Source organism: Lynx rufus, unplaced genomic scaffold (assembly GCF_022079265.1).
Source record: "Lynx rufus isolate CCGP_SWC_20201006 ecotype Redwood Valley unplaced genomic scaffold, mLynRuf1.p SCAF_9, whole genome shotgun sequence".
Taxonomy (NCBI): Eukaryota; Metazoa; Chordata; class Mammalia; order Carnivora; family Felidae; genus Lynx; species Lynx rufus.
Genome location: NW_025814897.1, coordinates 100,972,713 through 100,983,601, shown reverse-complemented (window position 1 = coordinate 100,983,601; position 10,889 = coordinate 100,972,713). Strand labels below are relative to the sequence as shown.

The following is a 10,889-nucleotide window of genomic DNA, read 5'->3' as shown; positions in this document are numbered from 1 at the left end:
GGGGGAAGAAAGACAGAAGGGAGGGAGGAAAAGAGGGAGACTTTTGAAGGTTACTACTGGCTTTCTAAGTGCTAACAAGGGGTCATCAGTGATCATAAGAAAGAGAAATATTCTTCCCACATCAAGGATACTAAAATTAGAAAGCTTACAAAAATCCCCCAAAGGGAAGGCAAATAAAAAGCTTTCAACATTTGCCAGAAGCAGAGTCAGCCAATTTGTTAAGTTACCAGGTCAAGCAAGACCTTTCTGTCCCCTGACCACTTCTCCCACCCCTCCCAACTGAGTCCTTATCTAAAATCTGGGGGAATCTAGGCTCTATATGATCTAAGAATGAGAAGAAAATTCATGAAGCTTTCCAAGCACACACAAACATATCTTTTCTCTCGCTATATAAAATTTTAAGGAGCAACAAGAGATAAGAATTAAAAAAAAGTTTTATTATGTCTTGGTTACTTAAGAACCAATAATACTAAATATAATAATCACATGACCAGATTCAAAGGTTTCAAAAATGAAACGGCAAGACACAAAATTTGGGAAATCAGGAGTGTTCACTTAGAATAGGAAACATAATTGCCTCTTGTAAATATGGCCCTGAGAGCTCTGACAAAGGTCCTCTTTGGGACTTAACTATTTATTCTGCCACCTTTTTCTATGTAAGAATCCTGGGCATCTTTGATGGGACATGATAACAGTTGGTCTTCAGTTGGTAGAAATGTTTCACATACTCATGACGTTCATTGGATTCTTTTCTCATTAGCCTATATCACTCAAAGTAATAGTTCTTGGTGCCAACTTGATGGGAATTATAAACTCAGATACTGAAATAGAATCACATGACGGTACTTAATTATGAGATCGTGATGCGGTGTGGTGCTGTATGCATCACACGCCTCAATTACGTCATCTTCAAAAATGCAAATACGTATTTTAAAACGTCCTCCTACAAAACCAAAAGACCAAAATTGAAAAGCACTGAGGCAGCCTTTCCCATCCTGGATTCTTCCAGGGAATCTGAAACTGGATTTTTCAGACACTATTCAGAGGCAAAAAAGAAACTGTTTTCATGATGCCCAAATACACAGGACAGCCAGGAAAGCTAAGCCAAGCTAGGGCAATGTTATAGAGATACCCTGAAATTGCATTTTTTTTCCTCCAAACGTTCAGATACCCAAAAAGAGCTTCTCCAAATATAAAAAGAGCAAAGCTTCTTCTCTCCTCACCTTTTCTTTCTCTTCATTGTTCATTGTGCATTGTTCTCTAACCTCTCTTCTACCCTATATCCCTCCACATATTCCTGCTGCCAACCACCTCACTGCCTCTTCTCTGTGAAGATCATGGGGACAGACAGCCTGACAAAAAGCAGATACCGCCCATCACTGCCAAGTGTAAAACTCTCCTTCTCCCACCATTCACGGAACTTTGAGAGTGTTTTCCAGGGACAGTCCAGGTTTTCAGTGAGGTTTCCAGCTTTTCGTGGAGTTTGAGGGTCCATCCATGTAGGTGCCCCAGGGAGCCAGGCTCAGGAACAGATTCCAACATAGAATTTTCTCAGAACATCTTCTGCAAGTCCCAGGTTGTCAAGACCGCTACCTCCATTTCTAGGTTCCAGTTCCATATGGATTAGCTCCATGTCCAAGTTCTTGAGGACCAGAATAAAATCTAGAAAAAGAATTGGTGTATGCACACACATACACACACTACACGATTATGCTGCCACTAGTCAGTACATTTCTTTCTAAATACAAATACAAATTTGTACAGGAAGCGAGATTATCATGAAAACATGGCCAGATGTCAACTAAGGACCAGCTTAAGTTGTTCAAAATGGTTACGAACTTCAAGTAATCCTATTCTAATGCACTCCTTTCAGAAAAAGGGATATGTACTTTTTTGTATTTATCACTATTAATACAAATAAATATATGCAATATGAGTACAATTAAAATTTCTCAATTGTTTTTCCCCCAGTGAGAAAATTTTACTTTTCCTGTCCATGAAGGAAAATCAAGCTCTTAAGGAAATATACATTAGAATCCCTGAATATCCTATATCCAAAGAAGTCATACTTTGCTACACCATAACTTTTTCATGGCATTTTTCACTTCAACATTCCTCAGGGTATAGATCAGAGGGTTGAGCAAGGGCGTCCCAATTGTATAAAACACAGCCACCATCTTGTCTATTGGAAATGTGGTTGGTGGGCGTGTGTATATGAATATACATGGACCAAAAAATATGACAACCACAATAAAGTGGGAGGTGCAGGTGGAAAGGGCTTTTCGCCTTCCTTCAGCACTGTGGTTTCGCAGAGAGTACAAGATGACAACATAGGAGATAAGCAGGATTATGAAACTCACCGTGCATATGGCCCCACTGTTAGAAACAAGTAGCAAATTTATCATGTAAGTGTCCATACAGGCAAGTTTCAACAAGGGCTGAAAGTCACAGAAATAGTGGTCAATCACGTTGGGGCCACAGAAAGGCAATCTCAAAGCCAGGAAAATTTGTGCCGAAGAGTGGATACAGGATCCCACCCAGCTCAAACTCATCAGCACACTGCAGACATGCTGGCTCATGATGGTTGTGTATCGCAAGGGCTTACAAATAGCTATGTAGCGATCAAAAGCCATGAGGATGAGCACGAAGATTTCCAGGCACCCAAAGAAATGAGCTGCAAAGACCTGAGTCATGCACTCATTGTACGAAATGGTATTCTTCTGAGTAATGGCACCCACAATCAACCTGGGAGCTATGGTTGTAGAGAGGCAAGCATCAGAAAACGACAGATAGAATAGGAAGAAGTACATGGGACTCCCAAGGGTCCTGCTTGTTTTGATAGTCACTACAATGAGAAAGTTCCCCAACAGTGTCGCAAGGTAAAAGATCAAGAAGACCCCAAATACTGCCTTCTGCTTTACTGGATCCTGTGTCAACCCAAGGAGAATGAATTCAGTCACACTGCTATTCATCGCAATTCTACTGGCTGAGAGTAAGGTGCAGTTGAGAACAAGGGCTGAATCTGCAAAGAGAAGAAAAGAAGTGACAGCTTGGGAAGATCGGTGGGCTGAACTCTGAATGCCTTGCTTTTGCTCCATGTTATGTAACTTCTGACTGCCTTCAATCCTCTATGACTCTTGGTAAATGTGCAGATGCCCAAGCCTCTCCCAGATCTACCTGTCGATTCAGAAGCTAACTGCCTTGGATCAAAGCCTTTGCATTTGGGGAGGTAAAATTAAATGTCCTTTAAAAATTCAATTCCAACCAAAAGAGAAAACTGCAGCACTCGAACTTTCCTTGGGCAAGTGACTTATCTCGCTGGAAATTTAGCCTTCATATGAAAAATACAGTGCAAATATTTGCCTTACCTGATCCTGAGTTTCCCTAAGAATTAAACATATTTTTATGCACACATATAGACACATATATTTCACGTGTTATGCATTTTATCTACATGCTTTGAATTCTGAAAAACACTATTCCACTATAATTAAGCACTCATACTGTTGAGGAGTCCCTCTTGATGAAAATATTCTCAGTTCAGTTCACTCATTTTTGGGTCTCTGACCCCTTCATCTCTGACCCCGTCAATATCTTGGATGAAATATGATTTACAAAAATCTATTTTCGCAGTCTTTTACTTACACCTCTCGTGTTCAATGTCAACTTCCCTGATGCATTATATGACAAATGTCAGGACAACTTTGAGGTTGGCATAATTGAGGAATATCGTTTACCTTCTTGGCTGTACTGTTGAACTTAACTCATTATGATATTGAGCATCTCGGCCTATGAATTCAACATGCTATAAAATTCCTAATGATGCCTATAATCTAAATTGTGTTTTTACTCCGAGTTGTTCCTTTTTACTCTGAATTCGTTAGGATACTTCTAAAAATATCATCTGAATATTATTCCATGATTCCAACATACTATGTTATGATTGTTCTATTTCAAGTCCTTGTTCCTAGCACGTATAGTTTGTCGTCGAAATCATCATATAATAACATTTTGTGTCCTGATTATGACTTGGAATTATTATAACACTTCTTCCCATGTTATTATACTTTTCATTAGTTTCATTGTTAATTTAATTATGTGACACTGTCTAAATTTTTATAAGTGGCATCTTTTTGACCATTTGTCCTTTGAGAAATTTACATTGCTTCCAATTTTCACTCACATAGATAACAACTCAGAGTAATATCCCAAGTATGATATTGCCATCCCAAAGCTAGAGATTATCATTGCTATTTATAATCATTAAAAACGTTTTTCAATATTTTGTGTCTATTCGTTAGCTATATTTTATTATAGAATAATTCATGATTAACATTAAGTATCCAAATGACACAGGAAAATGAGAGAAGAAAATTAAAATTTGTCTCCAGTTTATTGAATCTATAATCCTACTCTCCAGAAATAACTACTTTTGGTTTCTTCTATGCCATTTAAGAAAGATCCTATCAGTATATTTACATATGTGTGTATTTCTACATCTTTTTACTATGTAAACATATGGTCAATATTTCAAGGTTGATGATTTTGCAGAAAAGCTGATGAACATGACGACAAACAAAAAGGTTTTGTTTTGACAGGATCTGATTCTCTCATTTGGTTAACAGAAAAAATTGTATTAAAATATGCGTATACATTTTTGACCCCAACCACATTTTACATTGTTGCCACAATTTTCATGAAAATAGTGTTCTTTTGAGAATGCTTTATCTTTGTTCACTTCATATTTTGCAATCATGATATTTTATCTGGGATGGCTATTCATCTAGAAAAATAACTGCGTTTTTTAATTCAATGACACGGTTGCTGCAGTCAGATGTCTTGGGTTCAAATCCCAGCTCCACTATTTACTACCTTGGGAAAGCCACTTTTAAACATAACCAGGGTTACTCTGCAGATGAACTGAGAAAAAGACCCAGCATATAATAAGTGAGAATTGTGTAAGTCCCAGCCTCTGCTACTTTCCCTATTCTGATTTCATTTTTTCCCTTCTCTGTGACTTTTTTTTTCCTTTTCTTATTACAAGCTACCAATTTCCCCATTCTCATTTAGCCTTTTTTCCAACATTTTAAAATTACACTATCTATGCACTTCTCTCATAATTCCATAGTTATCTTTCATTTGAAATATTGAATCCCAATCATCTGGATGCTTTTATTGTAAAGAATGGGCAGAATACTTGTTCTTAATGACTTTTGAGTTTTAAGACACATGTAGATGCAATACTACATCTGTACCACTGTTTTTCACACTAGTTTCCTTCCCCCAGTGGCTGAAATCATCTCGGCACTGTGGTTCCTGCTAATTTGCTCGCGGTGATCAGAAGCTGGGAATGGCAACTCCAAACATCGTTCATAAATACTAAAAAACACGGGCGCCTGGGTGGCTCAGTTGGTTGAGCACCCGACTTTGGCTCAGGTCATGATCTCACGGTTCGTGAGTTCAAGCCCCGCATCGGGGTCTGTGCTGACAGCTTAGAGCCTAGAGCCTGCTTCAAATTCTGTGTCTCCCTCTCTCTCTGCCCCTCCCATTAGCACTCTGTCTCTCTCTGTCTTTCAAAAATGAATAAATGTTAAAATAAATAAATAAATAAATAAATGCTAAAAACCAAATACAAAGTGCAAACAGTATCCCTATATGTGACCCATGATGACATGAGAGTAGAAATAAAATATACCCTTGGTTGTAAAGAGTTTGTGATCCAAAGATATGAAAATCAGAGGGGTGAGAGCATTTGACATGAAAGAAACCAACCAAAGTTTTAATGGGGATCATGGGACAAATAGAGAAGAACGATGTGAAACCTCTGGTTTAGACGGATTCTAGTGTCACAGCAGAAAAACTTGGAAAAGTAAGGTTTCCTCTCTGCCAAAGGCCATGGAAGCCACATTATGAACTTTGAACATGGTTTTGCAGTCAAGTATGAGATTTGAGGATATACAAGATATGAGAGCTGATTTTATTAAGATTTATTCAGCACAGAAGAACAGAATCATTCAGCTGTTTATCAAAATTTAATCATCTGGTTTTTCTAAGTTGAGTCTAGTTGGATTTGGGCTTATCTGGAATGAGGTGCCTGCTCCCTTCAAGATGTCAGGGTTGCTGAAGAAACCATCTGAAGAAACCAAGAAGAAACCAAGACCGAAGACATCCATCTTCGTATCCCCTGCACTTAGAAACCCAATGGAGAACATACAGGGGAATCCACTGTGGCCCCAACACAAAGAAGATTGGCCCAGCAGGCATCCCGAGTATGATTCAATGGTGCCTCCAGACCTGTCCCTTCCCCTCTCAGAAAAGGAGCAGGTGGGCTCCCTCTCAGCTGTCTCTGTGGGGGGCGGGGAGGAGGCAGCAAAATCACACGCCTCCTCTCAGCTTTAATAGGATCATTTTGTTGTTGCTTTTGACTTTGTTCTTGGTGTTAAGACTTTAGTTTTGTAGAGCAGTGTTAGATTCACAGCAACACCAACACACAGGTACAGAGATTCTCCAAGTGGTCCCTAGCCCCCCACACAAATATCACTCCTGCCATTATCAACATCTCCCTCCAGAATGGCACATTTCTCGGAACTGAGGAGTCTACTGTGACACACCCTTATCACCCAGAGTCCACAGTTTACCCCAAGGTTCACTCTTGGTGTGGTACATTCTATGGTTTGGATAAACATTAATCACAGACATCCATCATCGTAATATCATACAGAATATTTTCACTGATCTAAAAACAGGATCAGTTTAGAATCTCAAAACATGAGATATAAAAATTCCTTTCACACAGTGTCTAATACTCATTAAGTTCTAAGTAAAATGGCTCACACCATTTGGTTGGAGAAAACTAACACGTTGAGGGCGATATCTATGTGAGTTTTCATTGTGAGTGTTATTAGCTCATACATAGCATGAAATTGGACTGGTATCTCATAAACCAGTCAGTATTACAAATGGCCTGTCCTGGCATTCTTTAAGTGGGCCCACTATGTTCTAAACGGAAAGAAAGGACATAATTTCAGATCTTCCCTCTTACCTTCACTCTCTGTCCTTTCCCTCTTTTTACCTCCTTGCTCCAACTTGAAAAGGAAAAGCGGGCATTCGAAAAATATGGTGAATGATAAATTCTAATTCAGTGGTTACTGTGGTTTTCAAGTGCAAAGGCTCAAACTCTGTGCCATAGTCTTGCTTACCACCTTTCCTCCGGTGCTTCTGCTCATGTGTGTTCCAGCCATGCCTGACACTTGCTGTCCCTCATGAATATGTCCTGACCATCTCATTCCCTACATTTTCAATGTTTCTTAGTGGCTAAATGACCTTCCTCTGAAACAACTTCCACTCTCCGTTGCTACCTGTGTCTAGAGTACCCAATTCACCCTCTCAGCAAAGCTTTCCAGGTTTTCCCAAACAACCTTCCAGTGTTAAAGTCTGTGTGTGTGTGTGTGTGTGTGTGTGTGTGTGTGCGCTCGTGTTTCGTGAATCGTGCAACCCTTGATTAGAGCCATCATTCCTTTTCCCTTTAATATTTTTTGTTCATTGGATTTTATATCTCATGAGGCAGGTTCACACTGGCTATTTTGTGCACTTCTGGCCAGTCTGGGAGGCAGGTTAGGAGAGAGCAGTCAGAAAGAAACCAGTACCAGGATGCAAGCCTTTTTTTCTCATGGCAACCTCTCCCTCTGCAGCTAGAGGTAGCCTTCATCTTATCAGCTTTTCTTTTAAAACACCTAATGTGGGGTGCCTGGGTGGTTCACGTGATTAAGCATCAGAATCTTGGTTTCAGTTCATGTCATGATCTCACGGTGCATGGGATCAAGCCCCACATTGGGCCCTGTGCTGACAGCCTGCTTGGGATTCTCTCTCTCCCTCTCTCTGTACCTCCCCGCTCATGACTGCTCGTGCTCTCTCTTTCTCAAAATAAATTAGTAAATATATAGAAATAAATAAATAAATAAATAAATAAATAAATAAATAAAGGGTCAACTGCTTATTTAATTAATTTAAAAACTAAAGAAACCCACAAGTTTAGGGTTCTATACCTCTGCCCCCTTGAATGTACCTCCCTTTCAATAAAAATTGATCGTGAGAATGTGCTGCCTCAAGCAGAGGCCAGTGAAAGCTGGGAGCCCTGACACATTCAGATCCTCTCATCACAGAGATAAATATGTTCCTGGAGCTTCAAGCTTCTCAGGAGACAGAATTAAATCATGGCAACTGCCCTAAAACCCAGTCCTGCATGGGAGGCAAGGAAAAGAACATAGTTTACTTGGGTTTGAAAACTTACCTTATTTCTTATAAAGAAGGAGATGGGATCCAATAGAGAGCTCCTCGATTTGCTCTCGCAATTCGGATTTACTTTGAAGATGAATCATGCGCAGTATGTTTGCAACATACCAACTGTGCATCCAATTGATCTACTCAGCTTTCCACTGCAGGGTCTACGGGGAGAGGAGATACTCCACAGGTAGCCAGTCTTTCCTAGAAGGCCTGAGTTAGGGCTGTAATATCAGCAGAAAATTTCTCACTTCTATTCTTAGAACTTTCGAGAATAAAGAGGAAATATCCTCACTATTCTGTGATACAAACATCTCTAAAGACAGCTCTGTAAGCCCAAAACAACTCCCTGGCAGAGCAGACGAATTGTACATTTCTTCCTCCTCCCTCCGATATTTATAGAGATTTCAAAGAAGTCCACAAATGCCAAGCTTTTGGAGGGACAAGGACTCTGCCCTTCCCACCCAACCCCAAAGGCAAAGCTCAGTCAATCCTGGATCACAGCAAACCATGGTGCCAAGTAATCCCAAACTAGGCTGTCAACAGGCAGATTCTGTCCTCAGAGCCCTTCTCCCTGTCCAGAGTCTGTCCTAAGGGACACCTCTCATCTCAGGTACCAAGTGCTCCACTCATGTCCCTGCCCTACGGAAAAAGCAAGCAGGTATAGATTACTGAAAGTTCCCAAATGCTCTGCTCTTTCAGCCAAATCTTTCTAACAGCACATAAAGCTCTGAGCCCATGTACAGGTTCAAACCCAGGTGATATAATTGAAGTCTAGCTTCACGATTACGTCTCTGTGACTTTAGGCAAGTTTCTTAACATCTCCCAGTTTATTTTAGAAAATGTTACTGTTACGTATAATATTATAAATCTTAATGACACTCTTAATATATTAAATGACAATGAAAACTACTGTTTGCAATCTCTACAATTTCTAAATATTTTGAAATCAGTAAGTCAGCAGGTAAAGAGAGAAGAGAAAGAAAATGGAAATGAAGATGTTTTACACGTTTTTTTAAATCTTTAAGTCAAGTTAAGTTATAGTTAAGCAATGAAATGCACTTTTTATATTGAACAATTCTATACATTACTCAGTGCTCACCACAAGTGTACCCTTGACCCCCTAATCTGATTCACCCATCTGCCCACCTCCCCTCTGGCAACCACCAGTGTATTTTCTGGATTTAAGAGTCTGGGTTTTGTATTTCCTCTCTTTCCTTTGTGTGATCATTTGTCTTGTTTCTTAAATTCCACGTATGAGTGAAATCATATGGTACTTGTCTTCCTCTGTCTGACTTATTTAGCTTAGCATGATACACTCTAAGTCCATCCATGTTGTTGCAAATGGCAAGGTTTCCTTCTTGTTAAACCTGAGTAACAGTCCACTGTATGTACCGTATCTTCTTTATCCATTCACCTATCAGTGGACACTGGGTGGCTTCCATACTTTGGCTATTGTATATAATGCTGCAGTAGACAAAGGGGTGCATATGTCTTTTCCCATTAGTGTTTTTTTTCTTTGGATAAATACCCAGTAGTGGAGTTACTGGATCAGATGGTAGTTCTATTTTTAATTTTTTGAGGAAACAACATGCTGTTTCTCACAGTGGCTACACCAAGTTGCATCCCCACCAACAGAGCACAGGGGTTCTTTTTTCTCCACATCTCCAGCATCCTCATCAGCACTTGCGATTTCTTGTCTTTATTATTTTAGCCATTCTGATAGGTAGGAGGTGATATTTCACTGCAGTTTTTTTGGTACCATTTATTTATTTTTGAGGAAGGAAAAGAGAGAGGGTGCGCACGGGTGAGGAACAGAGCGAGAGAGGAACAGAGGATCTGAACCAGGCTCTGTGCTGACGGCAGAGATCCCAACACGGGGCTCGAACGCACGAACCACGGGACCATGACCTGAGCCGCAGTCAGATGCTTCACCAGCCACCCAGGCACCCCTCACCGTAGTTTTGATTTGCATTTCCCTGATTATTAGCGGCGTTGAACACCTTTTAATGTGTTTACTGGTCATTCGTGTGTCTTCTTTGGAAAAATGTCTATTCAGGTCCTCTGGCCATTTTGTAATCAGATCCCTTCTCATTGTGGTGGTGAATTGTATGAGTTCTTTGTATCTTCTGGATATTAACCCCTAATCATTTTCAGCTGTCTCCATGTAATTTTTGATTTCCTGTTTGATATTCGGTTGACCCATTCATTGTTTACTAGGAACTTCTTTAGCCTCCATGTATTTGCGTTCTTTCTAGATTTCTTCTCATGAGTAATGCTCTTTCATACCATTATGGCCAAAAAAAATATGTATAATACGATCGCAATCTTTTTGAATTTTTTAACACTTGTTTTGTAGCCTAACATGTGATCCATTCTGGAGAACTTTTCATGTGTGCCTGAAAAGAATGTGTATGCTGCTGTTTATCTAATATGCTGAATATGTCTGTTAGGTCCATTTGGTCGAATGTGTCATTCAAAGCCACTATTTCATCATTGACTTTTCTGTCTGGATGATCCGCTCATTGATGTAAGTTGGGTGTTAAAGTTCCCTAGGATTACTGTATTACTGTCAATTTCTTCCTTTATGTCTGTTAACAGTTGCTTTA

The 10,889-nt window shown here is 39.7% G+C and overlaps 1 protein-coding gene across 1 annotated transcript; it reads right to left on the bottom strand.

Annotated features, from left to right (window-relative positions):
• Nucleotides 1-2,063: 2,063 nt before the first annotated feature.
• Nucleotides 2,064-2,972, bottom strand: LOC124505685 (olfactory receptor 4C11-like). The gene has a single exon (XM_047071698.1). It carries the CDS (start codon nt 2,970-2,972, stop codon nt 2,064-2,066), a length of 909 nt encoding a protein of 302 aa, XP_046927654.1.
• Nucleotides 2,973-10,889: the final 7,917 nt, after the last annotated feature.

Coding starts and splice junctions, on each gene's coding strand:
- LOC124505685 (XM_047071698.1), bottom strand. CDS start 2,972: ATGAATAGCAGTGTGACTGAATTCATTCTCCTTGGGTTGACACAGGAT.